The sequence below is a fragment of the Trichosurus vulpecula genome, chromosome 5 (genome assembly GCF_011100635.1).
Source record: "Trichosurus vulpecula isolate mTriVul1 chromosome 5, mTriVul1.pri, whole genome shotgun sequence".
Lineage (NCBI taxonomy): Eukaryota > Metazoa > Chordata > Mammalia > Diprotodontia > Phalangeridae > Trichosurus > Trichosurus vulpecula.
The window spans coordinates 94,093,677-94,118,392 of NC_050577.1; the positions used below are offsets into that span (position 1 = coordinate 94,093,677).

General features: G+C 47.1%; 1 protein-coding gene across 6 annotated transcripts in view; it reads right to left on the reverse strand.

Annotated features, from left to right (window-relative positions):
• The window catches only part of AGAP3 (ArfGAP with GTPase domain, ankyrin repeat and PH domain 3), an 85,536-nt gene that overhangs the window by 38,399 nt on the left and 22,421 nt on the right, over positions 1 to 24,716 (reverse strand). For 4 of the 6 annotated variants that reach the window (XM_036760937.1, XM_036760936.1, XM_036760935.1 and 1 more), the window contains exon 2: positions 593 to 651. In XM_036760937.1, the coding sequence (XP_036616832.1) occupies positions 593 to 651 (59 nt within the window). Of the gene's footprint in view, positions 1 to 592; positions 652 to 1,119; positions 1,130 to 2,353; positions 3,267 to 24,716 lie in introns of those variants that run through there. The other 2 variants (XM_036760938.1, XM_036760934.1) reach the window with 2 other exon arrangements.

The window sequence follows — 24,716 nt, forward strand, 5'->3', positions numbered from 1 at the left end:
TGCAGGCACAGTCACAGTGCATCTGATCACATCTGATCCTCGCAACCACTCTGAAGGGTAGGTGCTATTATTATCCCATTTTACAGACGTGGAAACTGAGGTAGATATCTAGTTCTATCCCCTATCCATCTACATCTAGAGGTTATAACAGACTCGGCCAGGGCCACAGAGCCAGTAAGTGTCTTGAGGCTGACAGGGAACTTGGGTGTTCCTGACTCCAGGGCTGGTGCTTGTCCCACTGAGCTGCCCAGCGCCTCTAGGAGAGAAGACGACAAGCTCTGTCTCTCTAGAGAAGACGAGATGGAAGAATAAGCAAGCAGGAGAGGAGGAGGAGGGGCCAAAGGGTGAAAAACAAGGGGCAAAAGGGAAGGTAGGAGGGAGAAAGTGAGAAGCTGGGGAAGAGCTGGGGGTGCGGAACCAGAGAATGTCTACAGACAGACCTAACTAGAAGGACAGAAGAGATGGCATGGGGAATAAGGAGAGAGACCCAGGCCATGTGCCTGGCACTTCTCAGAGGCAATGATCTCTTCCCAGCTCCGGGGGCAGGTGCCCTGATCCTCTGCCTCCCTCCCTCCTGCCCGCCTGCACTTACCACTTTAAGTTCGGGGACGGATCGGCTCAGGGTCCATTCCTGGCTGTTGACAAATGAGTCTGTGAGGCACAGAAAGACAACAGGACCGTTAGGGGTGGGGCGGCCTGTACAATTGCCCCTTTCGCATCTACTACTTTGACCCCTTTTGAACTCCATCCATTAGTTCCCACGGACATCTCCAGCTCCTGAGCCTCTGCTGGGGACTGGACACCCCTGGGAGCAGAGTCAAACTCTGCTCGGTAATGACCGCCTTATGAAGTTTGCGCCTGTCTGTTTGTGCCTTAGCCCCCTCTGCCCTCCTTCACCTTCTCTACCTCCAAGACACTAGGGCTGGTCCCAAGACTTCCACAGCGCGTCTCAAGACCAGATCCAAGGCAGGCCTGGCACTTGGCAGAAGTGGAGGCAAGCCTCCCACTGCAAGTAGAAACAACTCACCCAGAGGAGGGTGGGGCCACCCACCACATTCCTGAGCAGAGGTAAAGAGTGGGGAAGGGCTCCTCCCTGGCCTCCTGGAGGAAGGGGCAGACCACATGGAGCCTGGTGCCCAGCCCCACTCTCCGCCCCAAGCCCCTCCCGGGAGATGAGGAGCTCCCTCCTTTTTTCTCTTCCAGATTCTGCTCCTCCCCCCTTCCAGCTTCTCTTTACTTTCCTCGAACCATGCTTGACACCAACTGGAACTCCTGATACGGCCCTTGTTTGGGATACACCAGGAAAAGAGAAAGGGGAGGGGGGAGGGGGAGAAAGAGGTTTTTCTCTAGGTACCCAGAGTCCCCCCAAAGCACTGCTGCCCCTAGCCAGCCAGCTACCCCAAATCCCTACGAATTCCTTCATGACCCTCACTGATGTGAGAGTGTTGGAGGAGTGTCACTCATTTCCATAACACTCCATGCTTTCCCTAGGATCGTTATATATGATACACTTGTTCCTGGGCTGTTTCTGTCCTGCTTTCCCCGGAGGACAAAGAAGGCTGTTTCCCTCCAGGAATGAGCCCCAGAAGCTCCCCCAAATCAATTCAATTCGATTGCAGGAATGTTTTACCCAGAGTCCCCGGGGTGCACGGCACAGAACTGTCCTCCGCTGTCCGTTCATTCACCTTCTTTATCCTACACTCTCCTCTCCAGCCTCACTCTATGTGATTGATACTTCCAACCTCTCAATTCATCACGTGCAAAGAAGTTTGTCTCGGAGAGTCAGAGACAAAAAGCAAAGCCAGTCCCCTCCCTGCCCTCAAACACCTTGAATTCTATTCTGCCCTCTTTCCCTCAGAACCATGCTCCAGCTCCCAGGGGGGATGGAGTCTGGATGACAATGGCACCAACTGATGCCACCAGAGTATCTGATGCTTGGGGATAAAACTCCGCCCCACATGCGACCACCAACCTTCCCCTAGAAGGCTCTCAATTTTCACATTTCTAATTTCCATAGGATCTAAGGGTTCAACCCTCTCCTTTTACAGATGAGAAGGCTGAAGCCCCAAAAGCAGTGCATAAGTAAGCACCTAAGGTCCGTAGCCCACGGTGGCTCTTGAAAACATGCCACAGGTACAGGCCTGACGGCTGTCTTTGGCCTCCTATGCCTGGGCACAAGAAACCAGGTGACCCCCTACAGATGATGACAGGATCTGGGTTACCTGACTCCTAGCCATAAGAGGCAAGTGCCCAGAGGAAGGTTCAACTGGCAGGGGCCTGAGTGAAAGAGTCCGCAGAATGGGCACTGGCCTCCCATCGTCGGACAGGCCAGCCAGCTTTTCCTCCTCCTTACCCGATGCCCGTGGGGAGCTCTGGACCCCCAGGAGGACTGGGGCTGTGGCAGCCCTCCGACTCCACAGGGGCTCTCGGGGCAGCGACGTTCCCGATGACCCAGATTCTCTCCGACGGAAGCGGCTGGTGAGGAGTTTCCAGAGGCTGGCACCCGTACTGGGTCGGGTGGAGTCTGGGGCCACCTGCCTGCCCTCGGGGTACAGCAGGTCCCTGCGACTAGGGAAGGCATGTAAGGAACTGGCATCGCCGTCGCTTTTGGTTCGAACCCGGGCCCGGGGTAGCAGTCCTGACTCAGAACGCCGAATCTCCTGGCCCCGACGAAGGCGGAAGCTGAAACTTTTCCTCAAGGCTGAGAAGCCCTTTCGGGGGGACTCGGTGCTCCGCCCGCTGCTCCCCCGAAACACCTGCCAGCGCTGGCTGCTCCAGAGCGAGCCACCTCTCAGAAAGCCCGAGCTCCCAGCCCGGCCCAGGCCGCCACCGGTCCCATCAGCTCCCGAAAGCTCCAGGCGATTCACCTCCAGAAACGTCATGCTGGTGGGCCGGGGCCGAAGCTGCTTCTCTCCCAGGGCCCGGCTCCTCCTGGGGGGCTCGGGGCTGGGAGAGGCGGACGGTTCGGGGGGCTCGGGGCTGGCCCCAGCGGGGACCCCGTCGGACTGGCTTTGGTGACGGCCCGTGCGCGGGCGGAGAAGGCTCAGGAGAAGGCTTCGGGCGCCGGAAGGTGCCCCAGAATGGGCAGAGCAGTAGCTCTTGGGCCGGGGGGGCTGCTCCCTCGCCGCACAGAGGGCAGCCTGGATGGCCCAGCTGGCGGAGGAGCCCTGCAGGTCCAGCGAGTCGGAGACGCTGAGGGTGCGGCCACAGGCGCCCCTGGGCCGCTCCCTGCTGCAGCTGTCACCCCGGGGCCAGCCCTGCTCCATGCTCAGGGGGCAGGGTGGCCCAGGTCCATGGCGAGGGGGGCGGGGAGGGAGGGCTGCTGCCACCAGGTCTCAGGGGGGGCGCTGAGCACCTGGAGCCTGTGCCCAGGCCTCCCTCCCGGTGTCCCTCCCTCCGCTCCTCCACCACCAGCACCTGAGAGCTGCAGCCCAGCGGGCAAGCCCAGACCTGGAGAGCCCCAGGAGCCAGGGCTGGGGAGGGAGAGTTGGCAAGCCTGGCCTGGAACACCTGGGACTGGAGGCAGTCTAGAGAGCACCCGGGGAATCCAGGGGGCAGGGCATTTGGATCAGGGTTGAGAGAATGGGAGTTGTGATCGTGGGCAAGACGGCTACGTGGGAGTCCAAGTGATCACAAATGCATCCAGGTGTTTTACGGAGAAGGGTGGGCAGCTCTGCCCCTCCACCAGGCAAGAGGGGCTTCAACCGAGCAGGAATTCTTTCGGCCACCTCAGAGTGAGGGCTGCTAGCACTGTGGAACTTTGGGTGTTTCCGGAGATGATTTTTTTCTCCTTTGGAAACTATAAAAACCCGGGGGAGATACTCATGTGTCTGGGCTGGCTGAGGTGTTGCTTTACCCATGGCTGTGGGATCAGCAGATAACCTCTGGGCCTGGACTCGACCTTTCTAAGCTAATGACTAACTTCCAAGACCCTGAAGCCACTAGTTTCTCCCAATTGCTAAGGACCAACTCACTTAAACCAGCAGGGTCGGGAGGTGGGATCTTATTTCAACTTCTGGCTTGATGGTTCCACAATTAACTTGGTAAATCACACAGCTCACACGGGAAAAGGGGCAAGGGAATGCTCCTTTGTTTTTGTTTGCCCCTGAATTTTAATCACTAGGCACCGGGGCTCCTTGGCCAACTGAAAATTGCCCCGAACATCAACGCAAACGAAACAAATCTTTTTTGTTTTGCTTTTTTAAATCACAGTTTAAACACTACCATCAGGGTCTTACATTTGTGCCACTGGAGGATGGTTTAAAGGATTGGGGGGGGGGGGGGGTGACATTTAGCCCAGGGAAAAGACTCAGGGGAGGCGGTGCTATTTTTAAGGCCGTGAAGGGCCATCTTGAAGAAGAGGGGGTCGGACTCCGGCTTTTGCCACGAGAGCAGAACTAGAAACAACTGGTAGAAGCTACAAAGGGGCAGGTTTAGGCTTGATATAAAGAAACATTTCCTAGCAATTAAGAGTTATTCCAAATTGGAATGAGCTGTCCTGGGAGGCAGGGGGCTCTCCCATGAGACAGGAGATGTTCAGGTGGAATTTGGGTGGCTCTTTGTCCAGCTGGCTGTAGAGGGATAAGGAAGGTCCCTTCCAGCGTGGAGACCTTGTGAGTCAACTGAGTTAGGAGCAGAGGGAAAAGAACTTTTAATTCATTTCCAAGTGGCTTAAATTAATCCTAGTGTTATTTCCTCCTAATCTTGCTCTGGAGGTCTCTTTCAAGTCTTAGAATTCCATGGTCCTGTTTTGGAACTAAGGTACATGATAAAGTGGCACATTCCTGCTGGGGTCGGCTTGGGGGTGGGAGGTGGGAGGGGGAAAGTGCCTGAGGAGGGAGGCGCCTCTCCATCCTAGGTGCTCCTGAACAGAGACCAGAGAAGGGAAGTCAGAAATCCTGGGGTGGATCCCCGTGGCCTGGACAGGCATTCCCGGTGGTGCCTTCACATCTTTGCCAGCCTAGTACTTAACAGTGTTGAGGACCACTCCTTACTCCCCCTCCCTGGGAACCATATTCTCCAGATTAATAGGTATGTAGACCAACAAAGCGCAAAAAAGAAGGGACTTTCCCAGGATCAGCCAATCAGGAAGAAAACCAAGATTAAAAACCAAGGAGTCCTGGGCTCCTGATTCAGAGGTTTATTCAACAAGCCTCACTGACTTGGAGGCAAGAGGCAGGAAATGTAGCTGTGGAAAACTACACACAGCAGCTTTCCCTAGGAAAAACAATGCTTTGGTCTAAGCATCTCCTCCCAGGTGATTGAAAATCCAAAGAGAAAGACAGCTCTGAAGGCACAAGTCTCTGGTGTGGAGGACATGCCAGGGAGCCAAAAGCTGGGGAGGATCTGGTTGGCCTTGCAGGGCTGCTTCTGGCCTCAGAAGTTCCTTCCTTGGAAAATGAACCATCTTTCCTCCACAAGAATCCCCAAACTGGAGGAAAACCAGTTAGATGGCTACAAATCAACCCAGACCTCGGTGAGGGAAGTGAACCCCAGGAATCTCTGAACCTGTTGAGTGATAGAATCTCCATCCTCAGAGGGAAGAGTTAGCCAGGTCAAGCCCTTGACTGGAGAAACTATCCCAGCAGACAACTTTATTCCAAGCCCTGATAACATCATCTTTTACTGTGGCTTCCTTTTTAAAAAGGCAGAATGCCCAGAACTTCAGTCAGAGACGAGAAGACTAGTAAAGGCAGAGAGTGGTTAGAAGGCAGGATGTTTATTCCCTAAATTGGTAAAGAGATTTGTGCCTGATCCAAAAGAGACGCAACTCCACTTTCCAACCCTGAGTCTCCCCCTTCCACCACCCACACACCTCTCCTTTCCTTCACTCCAGTCAAACGAGTTTTCTCTGCCCCTTGGGTCTGCTTCTACCATGCCAACTCCTAAAATGGCAACAGCTTCTTCCTTTATACCCAACTCCCTTCTAAGAAACCTTCTCCAACTACAGGGAAAGAGAACTGGGTGGTCCCCTGCACAAAGGCAGAAAGCACATTAATTCAGTTCAGGATCATAGGGCTTAGATCTGGACGAGATCTTGGAAAATCAGAGAGTCCAACTCCTCACTTTATAGATGAAGACCCCGAGGCTCAATTGGCCAACGTGTATTTATTTATGCTTTTAAATATTTTTAAAATTTTTTTATTATTTCCCAATTACATTTGAAACATTTTTTAAACATTCATTTTTCAAAATTTTAAGTTCCAAATTCTCTCCCTCCTGTCCCGTGCCCCAACTTGAGAAGGCAAACAATATGATATTGATTATAAACGTGAAACACACTTCCATATTAGCCATGAATCAACACGTATTTAAAAAGCACCTACTGTGTGCCAGGCACCGAGCACACAAACACACAAAAAAAGTACAGCCCCTTCCCTTGAGGAGCTTACCATCTAAAATATCTGGATCCACGGGGGTTAGGTGACTTCAAGATTACGTGAGGAAGCACAGGAGCAGAGGCATGATTGGCGACCTAAGACCTTTGATTCCAAATCCATCAATCTTTCATGGGGAAAATTCTATAACATTCATAGGGAAACCAAGTAGAGGCACATGAAAAGAGAGTGACTGACTGTGCACACTCAGACCCACTTTATACTATCAGCTCTAAGAAGACAACTACCAACCACTCTGTAGTCCTCAAAAAGTCCAGGCCTGAGAGCCCGGGGTAGATGCATCTTTGATCGGCACAGACTAAGCTCTCTAGGGACTGAGAGAAATGAGGCCATGATGAAAGTATTTGGGCTGTGGATGAGGAACCATTTTGGAAATATTTTCCAAGTGCTCCCAATGCTGGCATGTTTTGGTTTGAAACATTCTTACATATATCTTTTGTTTTTACATGCCCTCCCCAGCCCCTCGATTCTTTACAATAAAGCAGAGATTCTTAACCTAGCATCTGTGAACTTGTTTTAAAAAATATTCTGATAACTATATTTCAGTATAATTGGTTTCTAGGAGGCGAAATGAATAAGGTTCAAATCCTACTTCAGACACAACTAGCTGTGTGACCTTTGGCAAATTACTTAACCTTTTTATGCTTATTTCCTTATTTGTAAAATGGGGATAATAACAGCACCCACCTCACAGGGTTGTTATGAGGATATAATGAATTAACTAAATTTTTTTTGGAGGGGGGAAGGTAGGGTAATTGGGGTTAAGTGACTTGCCCAAGGTCACACAGCTTGTAAGTGTGTCTTCCCATGCTCCTTTATACGTTACTGGACTCCCTAAGGCTACCTCCATCCACTCATCAGAGAGACTTCAAAGAGGTCACCACAGGGGCAAAGAAAGCCCAGCAATGGTAAACACACAGACAACTTCTCTACCCCAACGAATTTGAGGGAGGGAAAAGGAGGGGGAAAGAGTGGGGGGGGGAAGGTGGGAAGAGGGGGGAGAGGAAAGGAGAGGAAAAGAGGGAGAAAGAGGGAAGGGAAAAGAGAAACAGAAAACCTGGCCAGCACTGAAGGCTATGAATTTCAGAAGCAGAGAGATCTAGTCCTGGCTGTAGTCAGGTGCTAGGTGATCGGAGAACAGTCACTTAAACCAGGCTGAGCCCCAAATTTCTTCCTGTGAGAAAGGGAAAGGACCTACCTTCCTCACTGAATGACCAATGTACTTTGAAAATGTCACATATGAAGTCTAATTGAAGATTTATATACATTAAGATTTCTGCTAGAAATAGGTGTGAAGCAGGGATGTTCACTGTCACCACTGTACTTGATGCAGTTTTAGAAATCTTAGCTACAACAATAAGGAATAAAGAAAAGAATTAAAGAGACTAAAAGCATTTGTAAAGAAATGAAATATCTGTATTGGCGGATGACCGTATACTTGGAAAATCCAAGAGACAAACAAAATAGTTTGAGTTAAGAAATGACGTAAGATACTGACGGTAAATGTACCAAATCAAATACATATTGCAGCATTAAAACAAAAACTGGGAAACTGACGGAAGGACAAATACTACTTACGATAAATTCTATCAACTATCCAGATATCAACCTGCCAGGACATATATCAGACTTATATAAAGATACATTAAGATGATTCTGACAGAAATAAAGAGGTGAGTATTTAGGGCCTGCAAGTGGATAGGGTCAACTAAAACAGCAAAAATGCCCGTACCTCCTCAACTTAGAGATTAAAAGCAGAGTCACTAAAAGTGCCCATGGGAAACTTAAAGAATTAAATGAAACGACACTCCAGAGAGTTTAGAAAAAGTGGAAAAAGGACCCTCATATACAAGCTTATTCATAGGAATTCTTTCTGTGGCAGCAAAGAACTGGAAATCCACTAGGGAACAGCTAGATTATGGTATATAAATGTAAAGAATGACGAAAGGGCTTGGGTGTGGTAGTCCACCCCTTGAAGTTGCTGCACACCCTATGGTGAGCCCCCAAACTGCCCAGGTCAGAAATGGAGCCGGCCAAAGCTTCCATGCTGATTCTGGCCTGTCAGTGGTCATAAGATGGAAAGAAAAGAAGAGTGACAAAAGAAACTTGTACAAACTGATGCAGAGTGAAGTGAGCAAAGCTAGAACAATTTATACAGTAGTAGCACTGTGAAGACAACTTTTAAAAAATTTTTATTTATTGGGGCAGCTAGATGGCAGCAGTGAATAGAGCACCAGCCCTGGAGTCAGGAGGACCTGAGTTTAAATTCGGCCTCAGCTACTTGACACTTAACTAGCTGTGTGACCTTGGGCAAGTCACTTAACCCTAATTGCCTTGCCTTCCCCCTCCAAAAATGTTTTAAAAATAAAATTAATTTATTTATAGTTTACAATATTCAGTTCCACAAGCTTCCAAAGCTCCAAAACTCCAAGTTCCAAATTTTCTCCCTCTCCCCGCTCTCTAAAACGGCATGTAATCTAATACAGGCTCTACATATACATTCACACTAAACATATCTTCAGATTAGTCATGTTGCAAAGAATTGTAACTGATGGAATGAACTACAAGAAATAAGAAACAAAAAAAGAGAGCTTCAGCTCCATACTTCTTTCTCTGGATATGGATGGCATTTTCCATCAGGAGTCTTTTGGAATGAAGACAAAACTTCTGAAAGAGATCTGATCAATGCAATCAAGATTCAATCAATCAAGATTCCAGAGGCCTGATTTCAAACCATGCTACCTAATGGACTCGAGATAAAGCAAGAGACATACATTTCCCGAGATCAGTTTGGGAATTTGTTTTCCTTGACTATGCACATCTGTAATAGGAACTTTTATCCCCTCAAGGAGAGGGAGAAAAGAAATGCTTGTTAGTTGAAAAAAAAAAAACATAAAACGAAAGTCACACTAAAAATAAAACTGAATGTTAAAATGCATATGGAAAAAAAACAAGTAAGTGTAGGGCAGTTTGGACAAGATACACGAGTGGATTATAACCTTTGCCTATGTGGGGAATGAGATTCCAATGTAGTAAATGAAGGAATCTGCTAATAAAAAGGGTGATGAAAAAACAAAAAGAACCTTAAGCGTTTTGGGGGAAGGAGGGGTGCCCACAGGGGAGGATGATCTAGGGAGACCAGCCTTGCCAGAATTTAAAGTACATTATAAATGATAATCCTCAAAACCATCTGGTACCAGATAAAACTTAGAAGAAGAGATAAGTAGAACAGAATAGAAAACTTAGAAACAGAACCAAATGTATGCAAAAGATCACAAAACAATGCAAATTAAAACTCTTTATTGTCCAGGTTTTATATATACCCAAATTGGCAAATACATTGAAAAATAATGGAGGGGAAGAAACACTAACATGGTAACTATTAGGTTTATTATCTCGTTTGATCCTCACAACCCTGAGAGGTAGATGCTGTTATTACCCTCCTTTTTCAGTTGAGGAAACCGAGTCAAACAGAGGTTAAGTGACTTATCCGAGGTCACACAGCTAATCAGTGTCTGAGGCCACATGTGAACTCAGGTTTTCTTGACTCCCGGCTCAGTGGCCTATGCCACCAGATGCATTTAATAGCTATCATTATTATTGTTGGGCAGCAAGGAAGGATAGCAGATAGTGTGCCAAGCCTGGTGCCTGGAAGACCTGAGTTCAAATTTGCTCTCAGACACTCGCTAGTTGTGTAACCTTGGGCAAGTCACTTCACCCTGTTTGCCTCAGTTTCCTCATCTATAAGACGATCTGGAGAAGGAAATGGCAAACCATCCCAGTATATTTGCCAAGAAAACCCCAAATGAGGTCACAAAGAGTCAGACATGACTGAAAAATTATTGTTATTAATTACTATATCTTCTCTTTTAAAAATAAAACCTATAGATGGCTTGGAATTTTACATTATACCAGGTTTTTATTTCTCATTTTGTTTGAGTCCAGTTATGTCTGCTGTCTGAGGTGACCAGCCAAGCGAAATTCAAAGAGGCTCATTGCCAGGCTGGCCACAGAGTAAATGAGATTTTTTTTTTTGGTCATAGCAACTTTCAAAGACCACCTACCAAGTCACAGAGGGTCTGCCATCTGCATTAGTACAATACTGAAATGACAAAATTATGAAGCTTTGATGTATGATTACTGGTATTTGTTGAGATCTTAGGTTTATAAGAAAAACAAATAAATGTATGATGAGTCTAGAGGACTGTAACAAGAGAGGTCTTTGGTAGTCGGAATTACATGGTGCCTTTCCTAGAAGAAGAAATCAAACATTTGTTGACAGGCAAAAAGGCGGGGGGGGGGGGGGGGTAAGGGGGGATGGCATCCAACAAATGGGAAAGATGATAAATGATGGCAGTGGTAAAGGGTGGACGGCCTGCATGATGACAAGTACACTGATACATTGTTGGTGGAGCAGTGAATCGATCCAAACAGTCTGAAAAGCAATTTAGAATTATTCTTTCAAAAAAAGGCGACAAAGAAGCCCATACCTTTTTACTCAGAGATCCTATTGCTGAGCATATACACTCTCTGGAGGTCAAAGATCCTATAATATACCAAAATATTTACAGTAGCGCTTTTGTGGTAACTGAGAACAAAGCAGGTGTCCATTAATTATGGAAGGGCTAAATAAATGGTGGTTACAAGTGTACGAATATAAAGGATTCTGAGACACATGGGAAGAGAACCCGGAAAATAATATATACAATGATTACATATGCTGGATGCCATGTAATTATAACGGCCAAGTTTGGACCTGGAGAATTGAGAAATGCACCTTTCAGTGAAGAGGGAGGGGGCTACAGTTGCGGAATGTTTCACATACTGTCAGCCATTGCTGGCATATTGGTTGGTTTTGCTGCACTGCTTTTTTTCCTTCTTTTGAAATCTTTGTTACAAGGGATGGCTTTTTGGGGAGAAGAAAGGGAAGGAATGTATTTAGATCTAAAAAGCAAAAGGCATCAATAAAAATTAAAAACCAGAATTAGGCGTGTGAGCATCTGGGGCCTCCCCGAACCAAAAGGAATCTTCATTGAACTGTTTTTCAGTTTAGACAATGAGGGATAAGAAGAATGAAATCAAAAGCCAAAAGTCCTTCTGTAGTCCTGGAGAGTGACCGTGCTCAAGGAAGATGCCAAACGTGGCTGCCAATTTCCTTGTGGTGGTGTCCTAGACTAGAGGGTGGGCTGAAAGCAAAGGATGGCTTGGCAACCTCATGGCCACCAGGTGGCAGCAAAATCTCTCCTTTTGGTCTCAGCAAGGCTCAGGCTGGGGATATGGACAGGGAATGAAGCAGGAGGAAGGAGCTGGGGCCCTAAGCAAACCCTGGGGAGAAAAAAAGGCGAGGGAGATGGCTGGATACACTCCACTCGCTTTCCTCTGAAAGCCTCATGGCAGGTTCTTGTCTAATTTATGAGCCAAAGTGAAAAATCTGTCTCTAGGCAAGGAAGAGGCGGAGTTCTGGCTCTGGATTGTGGGGCAAGGATAAAAGGGGGGGGGGGGTGGCTCTCTAATGCCAACAGGAGTCTTCAGAGGCAGCCAGGGCTGGAGATCAGCCAATCCAGAGCTTCTTCACCTTTCCTGTGTCAGTCTGGTGAAGCCTGTGGACTCCTTCCCAAACTAAGCACAGCGTTGAGAGTCAAGGCACTCTGCTCCAAATGCTGACTTGTTCAGTTATTATTGTGTGTGACCACCAATACATCACTTAATGTCTCTGGGCCTCAGTTTCCAGGTCGGGCTAGGTGACACCTGAGGTCGCTTCCAGTTCTAAATCTATAACCCTATGGTTCTTCCCAGCTGGACACGGTCTTCATCGGCCTGTCATCAGCCTCGAACACCAGCAGCAGCCCCAGATGGCCCTGTGCCCAGTGCTATGCAAGAGTTGAACATTTCAGTGCCTCTTTTAGAGAGATCAGGCTGATATACATGAAACAAGAAAGAAGTTACCTAGAGGCTCCCAGGCGTGCAGTGTGGGCTGGAATGAGGAAGACCTCAGTTTAAATCTTGCCTCACACACTTATAAGCTGTGTGACCCTGGACATGTCTCTTAACCTGTCTGCCTCTAATTCCTCAACTAAAATAGGGATAATAATCACACCGATGACCAAATGAGGTAATATTTGTAAAGCCCTTAGCACAGTGCCTGGTACAGATTGGTGCTCAATAAATGTTTATTCCATTTCATTCCGTTCCATGATACAGGACAGCATTTAAGTCTCTGAGTCAGTCTGGGGTGAAAGATCTCAACTCTGGTCCACTTCTGCCACCTGAGCTGTGCGACCTTGCACCAAGGCTCCTGATCTCTTTTCTGCCTGTTCTCTCCTCTGTAAAATGAGCAGCAGGCTGGACTGAATGGTCTCTAAGGGTCCCCGGTCCTTTCCTCCCCTAATGTTCTATGATTCCATCCTAAATATGGCAGTCTCAGGAGGGGACAAGATCTAAGACAACAGAGTCCCACTGAGGGTTTAAGAAATCAGCAAATGGGTCGTAGTACTTACTATATAGGGAAAAAGAGCTTAATCAGACAGAGTCCCACTTCTTAAGGAGCTCACATCAGGAACCCAGACGCAGACCATGAGCTCCTAAAGACGCTGGATAAAGTGACATCTTTCTAGAAAAAAAAGAAAGGCCCTTGGGAGCATAACGGGTAGGTTCATGACCTTGTCCCCTAAGCCTATAATCCATCGACTTTTGGAGCCAGAAGGGACTTTAGGTCTGGTTCAGCCCCCTCAGTTTTACAGATAAGGCCAAGGGAGGGACATGACTTGCCGCAGGCCACAAACCTGGCTGGTAAGCAGAGCCAGGACCTTCAGGACCCAGGTCTCCTGATTCCAGACTTCCATACTCTTTCTGTAATACCGGAGTAATTCTCGACTCCTCCTCCCTTCCTGACCAAGTCTCATCCACTCACCCAGTTCTGGCCCTTACCACTCACACGTGGACTTCTGGAAGAGCTCCCAGGAGGGATCCCACCTACCTGGACTTGACCCCAAACCAGACAGTTTCCTCATTTGTGAAATAAGGGAGTTGGACCAGACAGATGATCCCAAAGGTCTCTCCCAGCTCTAACCCTAGGATCCTTTGGATAGGCTTTCTGTGGGCTGTGAAATGATGCTTGATGCCCGTCAGACATATCTCCGGGGACTTTCGATACAATTATAAGGCCCCTGAGCATTCTACCCAGTGGGCTCAGAGAATCGGGAGCTATGCTATCTTCCTACTCCAAGAAAACCTGCTGCCAGCACTCAGCAGGTTTCAATGGTAACAAAAGAAGTCAAAAGAAGGAAGAAAAGTCGTGAGTATTTATGGTGTTTAGGGAAATTACGTTAAAAACCAGTCATTTGTTGTGGTATTCAGTCGTGTCCGACTCTTTCGGTTTTTTCTTGGCAAAGATACTGCAGTGGTTCTCCATTTCCTTCTCCAGTTCATTTTACAAATGAGGAAACTGAGGCAAACTGGGCAAAGTGACTTTTCCAGGGTCACACAGCCCGTGAGTATCTGAGGCTGCATTTGAACTTGGGTTTTCCTGACTCCAGGCCTGGCGATCTCTCTACTTCGCTACCTACCTTAGCGGCCCCAAAACCAATCATACACACTCACTAATGAAAATTGGCTCTTTTAGTACAAAATTAGGTGCTCGATGACAACTGTCCCTTCTGAGACTGACATAAGGCATCTAGGTGGCAAAGTGGGCTGGGCAAGTCACCTGACCTCTCTTGGCCTGCTTTCTCATTCATAAAATTGGAAGAATGATGACGGCTTAGAGAGTTGGGTACAATTATATATGTACAGGACTGCAAATCTTAAAGGGCAATATACACGCTAGGTACTGTTATTATCGTCTGTAAAACGGGTACAATAATAAATACCTACCTCTCAGGGTTGTCGTGAGGACCGAGTGAGGCATTAACTGTAAAGCGCTTATCGTGGTACCTGGCACACAGTAAGCGCCACATAAATGTTAGTTATTATCAGTCACTAACCTCTAGATCAATCGATAAGCCTTTATTAAGCGCCTACTGTGTGCCAAGCACTGTGCTAGGTGCTGGGGCTACGAAGAAGCTTACACTCTAACGATGGTTCCCTCTACTCAACACTGTTATACGAAACTATACGGCATCAGGCCCCACCACCACACGCAACCCCGCCCTTCTATAACTCAAAACCTTAAGTGGGACAGGGTCACGGGTGCTATTCTCTGCCTGAAATGATATTCAAACCTACCAAGCATCCTGGGCACAGATCTCCAAGCTGGGGCTGCACAACATCACATAAACTTAAAATGCCTGTGTCTTCCTGGGACACAGGAGGCTGCTGCCCCATCTCCTCTCAGCAGGGCACGAGGTTTGGGTTCTTCTGATAGTTCGAGATCGTCTTCCATGTCCTGCCCTTTAATTATGGCTGTTCCCAGGGCTTCGTCCCAGGCCCCGTCCCCCCCACCTCCATACGGCTCTCTTGAGAATCTCATTAGCACCCTGAATTCTCACTTATATGCAGATGACTCCCCATTCTATATATCCAGTGCTAAACCCTCTCTCAACCCTGGTCACACACTGCCAACCGCCTGGCAGAATCTCCACCCACACGTCCTATATGTATTTCAAACTCAACAGGTCCAAAATGGGACCCATCATCTTGCCCTCAGATCTGCCCCCCTACAGCCAAGGATGGATGACTGTTCGCTTTGGAGTCAGAAAGACTCGAGTTCAAATGTGGCCTCAGGTACTTAAGGTTGGGCAAGTATTTCACCTCTGTTTGACTCAGTTTCCTCAACTGTAAACAGGGATAATAATAGCACCCACCTCACAGGATCAAATGAGATATCTGTAAAGCACTTAGGGTAGTGCCTGGCACACAGTAGGTGCTGTATAAATGCTTATTCTCCTCCCTTCCCTATTTCTGGTTATAGGACAACCATCCTCCCAGTCATGTGGGTTCATAATCTTGGACTTATCCATAACTCTCCCTTCCGCCTTAATCGCCCCTCACCCAGCAGTTGCCAAGTTTTGTCAGTTTTTACCTACTGTCTCTCACATCCATAGGCCTCTCACACAGCCCAAGCCCCTGGCTCTTACCGCTTGCGTGGACTAACGTAAGAGCCTATCAATTGGGCCCTTGCTCTGCTAGGCTCCCCCTCTCTATCCATCCTCCACATAGCTGTCAAAATGCCCTTCCAAAGACCAAGGTCTAACGATGTCACTGCCTCCCTAAAAACCCACAGGGGACTCCCTAGTGCATAAGGATAAGATATCTTTCTACTACACACCCTTCTACTAGTTCTACCAACTCAGTACTCCCTTGCCTAACTCCAAGTGTTTGCATTTCCCATGCCTGGAAGGGACACCTTCCTCACTTCCACCTTTCGGATTCCTTTCAAAACTCAATTCAGGCACCACCTCTGCTATGAAGCATTCCCTAATCCTATGTTATCAGCACTCTTCTTTTTCTTCCCCAATTTTTCTTTATATAGAGCGTCCCAAAATTCTGAGTGCAGATCAGATTTAAGCTGTAGTGTTAAGCTGGATCCCGTATCCTCGAAGTAGAACGTAAGTTCCTTAAGGGATCCCACCTTCCACATGATAAAACAGAAACATTTTAGGCCGGCAGGTAAGGCCGTCAGTAGCCTGGGTCAAACCTACCCTTTTCTAGCCTTACTTCATTTGCTCCATCAGCCATTACTCATTCCAGGCTCTGACCAACCTGAGCTACCTTCTGGTCAGCCCTAGGGGTCAAGGTTCCATCTCTATCTCCAGTTCTAACAGTGCTGTAAGCAGGCACACTGGGTGATTAGGGAATTTTGGTGTGGCCACGTTATTGAGGCGCAGCGAATTTTGAGTTGGCAAGAATGAGAGCCGGGAGGGCAAAACTCATCTGTGGCATCCTCTCCCCTTTCCTGACGCCCCATCCACCCAGATGCCCGGGGGCCCGCGGGCGCCCACCTCAATGCCCCGATACCTTCCCTTCCCTAGCGAGACCACATACTACAAAACCGTCCTTCACTTGTTCCTTCCTCCGACCTCCCCAGCCATCTAAACTCCCAATCAGTCATCTATACTATGAATAATTAATAACTGCTTAATGTGTTACCCCTCCTAAGGGGATTTGTAATTTAAAAGACAGAACAATGAGGTAACCTAAAGAACCCAGGAGTCTCTAATGGAGGGAGGAAAGGGGGAAGAGTAAAGAGTACTCCTGGTTCCCCTCAAACCCACAACCACACTGCCTCCCACGCTGTGCACAGCTAAGGCGTGACCTAGGAAACCTGACTGAGAAGCCCCAGGTAGGTGAGGGAGACCCCGGCACTTCTAGGGCCTGAAGCTAAGTTCCTACTCCCCCCGCCTAGAGCAGCCCAGCTTCATTGCCGACGCTCCTCCTCCTCCTCACACGCTGAATTTCAGCTCAGTCTCTGCCCACATCCCTGATAAGTGATACCACAGGCACACTGAGTCAACACACACACCTGCGCCAGAAGTGCCAAGCTACAACATGAATTACAAAAGAACCGACGAAAACGGGGTCACGGACTCGGTGAACCTCTCTGGGGAGGAACAAGTAAGAGAACTGGGATGAAACCTCCAAGCAGTCGGAAGACAAGGAACAAGTGGAGAACCGTCTTCTTCCTTTGAGAAGAAGGACCGGGCCAGGGAAGGGGGAAGGAGGGACAGAAGCTGATCTATCCCATCTTCATAGACGTTCGCTCCTTTATCACTGGCAGACCCAAAGGGTCAGAGAGCAAAACCGTGAAGGTCACCTTTAACCCACCCGACCCACATTCTCTGCCCCATTCCAGCACCGTAGCATTATCATGGATCTGAAAAGCAGACCATGCTGGACGGGGCTTTTTTCCTCCCGTTTTTATTCTTACCTGCCCAGTAGGACTGTTTTTTTTAGCCTTAACCTAATTTATCTCATGCCTCAGGCATGACGAACCACATCATCGTAATGAAATAAATCTATTAAGCCCCTATATATATCTGAGAGGCACTGTAGTGTAGTGGCAAAGGCAACAGACAGGATTCCATGAGGCAACTGAGTGATACCATTGGTCCTCTTTGGGTGCAAAGGATGAAAACAAACACAAAAATGAAGACGACAATAACAATGGGGTACAGTGGAGAGTTCTGAGGCTGGAGCCAGGCAGACCTGAGTTCAGATTCAGCCTCAGCTACTCCCTTAGCTGTATGACCCTGGGCAAGTCACTTCACCTGTTTGCCTCAGTTTCCTCATATATAAAAAATGGGGGTAACAATAGTATACCTACCTTCCAGGGTTGTTACGAGGATCAAACGACATAATTTTGTAAAAATGTTTAGCACGGTTCCCGGCACGTATGAGCGCTAGCTATTATTAATTATTCTACTCCTCTGCTTAGCCCAGAACTCCTCTGGACCTGGGCGCCTTCATTTATCAAAAGTAGTAGGGGGAGAGGCTCTGATATAATAAAACTGGCATCGAATGTGGAGTCAGGAGATTTGGGTTTGCAGCCTGGACCCTCAGTGCGAACCCGGCCAAGTCATTTAAACTTCCGGAGGCTCACTCAGCTGCCCTATCTACAGGACAGAGATAATCCTACATCCCCCTCGCAGGACTGCTGTGAGGAAATCCCTCTGTAAACCTGAAAATGCCAAGTAGTTACATTCTTCCCTGTAGCTGGGCCCCAGAGGAGAGCTGAGGAAATGGACCTTGGTCCAGCTCTTTCAAGGAGGAGGGAGGGAACCACAGGTGTGTTTGGTTTATATTGTCAGACATGGGCTGATAATGAGGCTGGCTTTGCTTAACTGCTTCCCCTCCCCCCAACTTCCTAATAAATCTTTGCTGGGGGGGGGGGGGGGGGATGGTCTCCTGGGTAGGGCTGAGAGGAGGCAGGCATATGTTCGGAAATGAGTGTGATGCAAAAATAAGATATCAAAAAGAAAGGTGTTCTCCTTATAACATGTAGGCACACAGACCCAGAGCAGACCATAAAGTCCAACCTCTCTCATTTTATGTATGGAGAAACCGAGGCCCAAAGAGATGAAGAGACTTGTCCAAGGTCACAAAGGTGGCACAGCACAGATTCAAACCCAGGTCCTCTCACACCATATCCAGCATTCTCCACTGTACCACGGTATCCATGCTATTATAAAGGATGTCTAATGTTGCTTCCACACTAAAGTTTTCTAATGCTGCATGAACTTTCACAAGGCAATGGAACAGGGGCAGCTAGGTGGTGTAACGGCAACCACACTGGCATGCCCAGAATGGCAGCAAGCGCAGGTTCTTTTATCTGCTTTACTAGGAAAGACAGCTGTTTCAGGGGTTGACAATTCTCTTTAATCACATAAAAGACAAGAGAAAATGCCAAAAAGAGAAATAAAGACCAACAGACAGGGTACTCTACTGCCTGAACCCAAGCTTTACACCGACCACTAAATCGAGAGAGCCTCTACCTCTGAGGAGTCAGGGAGCTCTGGCCCCTCAGAGTCTTGACCAGGGAATCACATCTTTCTCATAAGTGAGCCCCCAAAGCAAAAACTCACCTCTCAGAACACACTCTTTCAGCTAATAGGCAGAAAGCCTAATTAGAAATTAACCAAAGGTGTGTAAGCCTTCCTACAAGCAAGCTTCCCTTAATGGGCTCCACATGAGGCCTATTGATGGGCGAAGAAGATCTTATTCCCCATTAACCTCACAAGTGGCAAAGTAGATAGAGCACTGGGCAGGCCTGGAGTCAGGAGGACCAGAGTTCAAATCCAGCCTCAGACACTTGCTAGCAGTGTGACCCTGGGCAAGTCACTTAACCCTGATTGCCTCCAAAACAAAAGGCAATTTAAAAACAACAAACATGGTTACTGCCCTCAAGGAGCTCACACCCAAAGATCTTATCTACTCAACAACAATGAACCTATTCACAAAAAGCACAGCCGGTTAAGGTTTCCTAGGAATGACTGAACATACCAAAAGCAGATGCACCATGGAACCACAACGTGAGCCCCCTGGCTGGTGGGGCTCACGTTTATATGGGGTGTTCCAAAAATCTTAGCACGTTTCCTCACAAACCCCAAGGAAGGCAGATATTGAGTATAGGCAAATTAAATTATCCCCATTTTCCAGATGGAGAAACTGAGGTTCAGAGGCTAACAAGAGAGTTCACAAAATAAGTAGATGGCAGAGCTGGAAGTCAAACACAGACCTCGCATCTATACTGTACCGGCTGCAGACCATGCTGTCAAACCTCTCAACAGGTACAGTACGCAAAGTGAATAATTTATTAACCTATCCCATTATACGCCAAAGCGAACCCTCCATTTCACGCAATCGGACCCTCCCTGTCTTCCCAGGCCTCAAGCCTGTTCTATTCCCAGGCCTTGTTTGTGTTTCCCCCCACCCCCCAAATTGCTTCTTCTTCCACTGAAATTTTATCCATCCTTAGAGGCCTAGTTTAAATATCTCTTCCAGGAAGCACTTCCCGACCATACACAGCTAGCCTGTGTCTTAATTCCCTTACCACTTAATTTGTGCTACTGATAGCTACAGCATGTAAGCTATTATGATCATTCTCTTACTATTTAAATATTTTAAGAATAGTGTGAGGCCTTAGCTCTCCAATAAGACCCCTGGAGTACAGGGACCCTATCCTTTGCCACTGTCCCCTACACCAGCTCCAAATACAACGTAATTGAGTATAAGCATTCATAGAGCACCTACTCTGTGTGGGCTAAGCTCTTTTACAAATATTTGTGCCTCAGCAACAGGAGCTAATGACTACTTCAGGTAAAGGTCAAAGGTAAAGTGACTTTTCCAGGGTCACACCGCTAGGAAGTGTCTGAGGCTGCATTTGACTTCGGGTCTTCCTGATTCTAGGCCCAGTGCTTTAGCCACCTGAGCTGTCTCAAATATAGCATATGCCCCTATGAGCAAGGAAATGGATGGGGGAAGGGAGGGAGGGAGAAGGAAGGAAGGAGTGTTAGGTGAGTGTCTATTGTGTGGTGTCAAGTCCTGGACAGAAGAGGCTGAAGGTTTTCCATGGAGAAGATGGACTTTCTTTGCTTTTTAAAAACCTGTTTTTGGCAAGCTTAAAAAATGATACAGCATCCAGAGAGAGAAACATGGAGTCTGGATGCAGACTATTTGCTCTCTTTTTCTGTTTTGTTTTTTCTTTCTCAGGTTTCCTCTCATTCATTCTAATTCTTCTATACAACATGACTAACGTGAAAATCTGTTTAATAAGAATGTATGTATAGAGCCTATGTCAGACTGCACACTGTCTTGGGGAGGAGAAGGAGGCAGAGAAAATTTAAAACTTATGGAAGTGAATGTTGAAAATTAAAAATTCATTAATTTGTTAAAAAAAAATCCTAACCCTCTAAAAAAATTGAAAAAGAAAAATAACACAGCAGCAGCATGGGACCAGTGTGGGCTGTGAATCCAAGGCTCTGATCCTGGTTCTTCCTTTAACTAGCTGGGTGACCTTGGTCAAACTGGTCCAGCTCACTTGGGCCTCAGTTCCTGTAGCTATAAAATGAAGGGCAAGATGACCTTTGCGGTCTATGATCCTATCCTCTCAATAAATGCAAGCTAGAGGAAAAGAGACCAAACAAAACCATATGTCGTAACTACTTACATTAAAAAATATGCTGTACTTCATTATAAAGTATAATATTATATTTTTATATATTTAATATAAATATACAAAAGTATTATTTTATATAAGTATTTACATAAAAGATACTTCAACAATTTCACTAAGCCCCCTGCAAATTTGTTTTCCCTCTGCGTACACATCAAGTTTTCTTATTTAAGGGGCAACTAGGTGGGGCGGTTAGTACAGCACTGGCCCTGGAGTCAGAGTTCAAATCTGACCTCAGACACTTGACACACTTACTAGCTGTGTGACCATGGGCAAGTCACTTAACTTCAAGTGCCTTGCTTTTCCCCTCAAAAAAAAAAAAAAAGTTTTTCTTATTTATATACTGTCACAAGAACTAGGGAGAAACATGGTTGGACTCCCATTCATATCATGCTTTGCAATTTATAAAACTGAGTGAAGAAGCCATGGGTTCAAATCCTGCCTCCGACACATACTTAGGCTGTATGACTCTGAACAAATCTCTTAATTTCTCACCTCTCCAGGCAACTCCCAAAGACCCTGTCTACATAGAAGGTGCTGACTTGCACTGGGTGGTGGAGGATGGGGAGCTCCCTTTGAATCGATGCGATCAAAGTGTTAATGTAAGTAAATCAAGTTCTTTCTCCTCTTTAGGCATTAATTACTGAATAAATCCTTTTGATTCATTGCATTTCTTTGTATTCTTCTTTGACTATACGATATTATTCCATCACAGTGACCACAATTCCATTATGCCCACAGCCAAACCCTTCCCCAATTGCAAGGTGAATGGGCTGTTTCCCAATCACCAATAATGCAGCAGGTATCAGATATCATTTCCAGAACTGCTGGAATGGCTTAGAGAGGGGCCGAGGCGGTGCCAAGCAGAGAGAGATAAGATAAGCACGGTCTGGAAATAGAGGGAACCAGGAGCCCAGGTCCCAGACAAACACAGCCTCTCTCCCTGGCCCCAGTTCAGCCCACGGGCGACTTTACTGACTAAGAGCTGGAGAGAGCCTCTCACTTCTCTTGAGAGCCCATGACTCCCTTTCTGTCACCCGATGCCTCCACCCCACCCCCACAGCACTCCTCGTCGCAGGCCCCAATGGTCCTCTCCTGTGGCCCTCACCTAGACTGACTTCCTCCTCCCAGGCAGCTCAGCGAGGTTTCCCCTTTTAAGGTGGGAGGAGGCTGGACAAAAGGACAACCATTTACCTTCAGGCCCTATGGGAAGATGACTATGCCTCAGATTTTCCTTTCTTTTCCCCAGGATTTTTCCCACTTGTGTCTTTAGGGAAGGGAGTGAAACACAAATAAAAATACTTCGGATCTCTTCTGATACATTTGACAGAAGAGATCTGACCAGTTCTCTCTCTCCTCTTCCTCTTCCCCATTGCCTACCCATCCCAGACTCCAAGCCACAGAGCTACACACACACACACACACACACACACACACACACACACTCTCTCTCTCTCTCTCTCTCTCTCTCTCTCATATCTACATGTGAATACATACATATTTCAGGGGGCCCATGAACTCTGATGGAGAAAAAAAATTACATCCTATTTTCATTGACTTCTAACTGAAATTTAGCATTTCCTTCGATTATGAATTTTTAAAAAACCATTACTCTGAGAAGGGTTTTATAGCCATCACTGAACTGTCAATGAATGATACTCAAAGCAAGACAGACAACTTAAAATGTAGTTCTAGCCAGCTTAGAAATAAGGATGGGGAAGGCAGTCTCTATGACTAGCCTAGGATTGGGGAAAGCGGGGACCAAGATGGATCTGAGGAGAGTAGGTGGAGAAGAGGTTTGCCTCTGCACACATGACCCCCTCCCCCTCCACGGCTGCAAGGGATCTGTACTATTAACAGGCATACAAGCAGGGTAGTGCTGTGGAAGGAATGGGTGCTGTCTCCTTCCTAATCTCTGGAGGCTGGTGTTAAGAGATGGTCTCCAAAAAACAAATGCTACAATTTTTTTTTACATGTAACTGGGAAATATTTAACAAAATAAATAATACACCACACACACAGAGAGACACCCTGGGGGAATCTCATCTCTAGCCATTTTTCTTTTCCAGAACGCTCCTTTGTCTTCAAGGTCCTCTTTTCAGCTATTTCCCTCTTCTCCAAACCACGAAGCTCTTTGCTCAGTCTTTCCAGACGCAGAGGGGAGGGTGATACCATCGTGGCATTGGTTATTTGTCCTTCTCAAGGACTGCCTGACTTCTCCACCATTTGGCGTGCAGGCCCATTCTCACCTAAGCTCTCCTCTCTGGGGAACTCGTGGGAAAGCTGGCTCACTCTTTCCTACCTTCTCATGATAATAGAGGGGCTTAATTTATTTAAAACAAACAAAACCAAAAGCACATACTAGAAAACAGGACACAAGTAACTTCTCACTGCTGCGGGACAGGGGCAATCTTGATTCTCTAAGGACATAATTAAGTCCCCACCCCCACAGTTCTACAATGGGTATTTAGTAGGGGCTAAAACTCCAAGTTGAATAAAGTGCTTTTTTTTTTTTTTAAAAAGGAAACAAGAGGTTTCTCATTTTGAAGTGTACCTCCTTCCCATCCCAGGAAGGGGCTAAAAGGCCTTTCCAGCTCTAAATCCTAAAATCCTACCCTCTGGTCAGATCAAAAGAAGTGCTACAATAGCCTTTAAAAGAGGACATCTGGTCAGCAGAACAAACCACCTCTCCATCCCTTCAGTCTCACGGAAGGAGAGGGGGAGAGCTCATTGTAACTGCTTCCTTCCCCTGAGCTCTGGGAACCAGCAACAGTCCCAACTTTGTTAGGGGCTCTCTCCCTCCCTCCCCAAGAGATCTGAAGTGAGGTACTCTTTCCTCCTTTGGCCTGTGCAAGACCAGTGTGCAGGGTAACCAAACCTCTTCAGTCCTTAAGAGCAATCTGGGCCTGGAATCAGGAAGACCCAAGTTCAAATTTAACCTCAGACATTTACGAGCTGTGTGACTCTGGGTAAGTACCTTCATCTGTCTTTGCCTCAATTTCCTCATCTGTAAGATGGAGATAATAATATCTACCTACCTCCCAGGGTGTGTAAGGTTTAAATGAGATAGTATCTGTAAAAGGCTTAGCACAAAGAAAGCCTGTATAAATGTCTGTTGTTGTTAGAGGCTCTGGGGAACGGAAGGTGGGAGAGGGAGCATCCCTGGCATCGTAAGAGGATTCCACAGGTACTAGGTGGACCTGGAATTAACAAAGTTGAACAGGCTTGGCTCTAATATATGCTAGGGGTGGGGGAACCTTCGGCCTTGGCCCTCTAGGTCCTCAAGTGTGGCCCTTTGAATCCAAACTCCACAGAACAAATCCCCTTAATAAAAGGATTTGTTCTGTAAAACCTGGACTCAGTCAAAAGGCTGTACCTGAGGGATGTGAGGACCTAGAAGGCAGCAGGTTCCCCACCCCTGAATGGGTCAAGATTTGATTAAGGCATAGACACAGAGTTAGGTGAATGAGAAGACATCAGCTATCATAGTCTACACCCCCAAATGGGTCAAGATTTGATTAAGGTACAGACACAGTTAGGTGAATAACACAACAGCTATCATAGTCTACACCCCCAATGGGTCAAGATTTGATTAAGGCATAGACACAGAGTTAGGTGTAGGAGAAGACATCAGCTATCACAGTCTCCACCCCTGAATGGGTCAAGACTTGATTAAGGTACAGACACAGATGAATGAGAAGACATCAGCT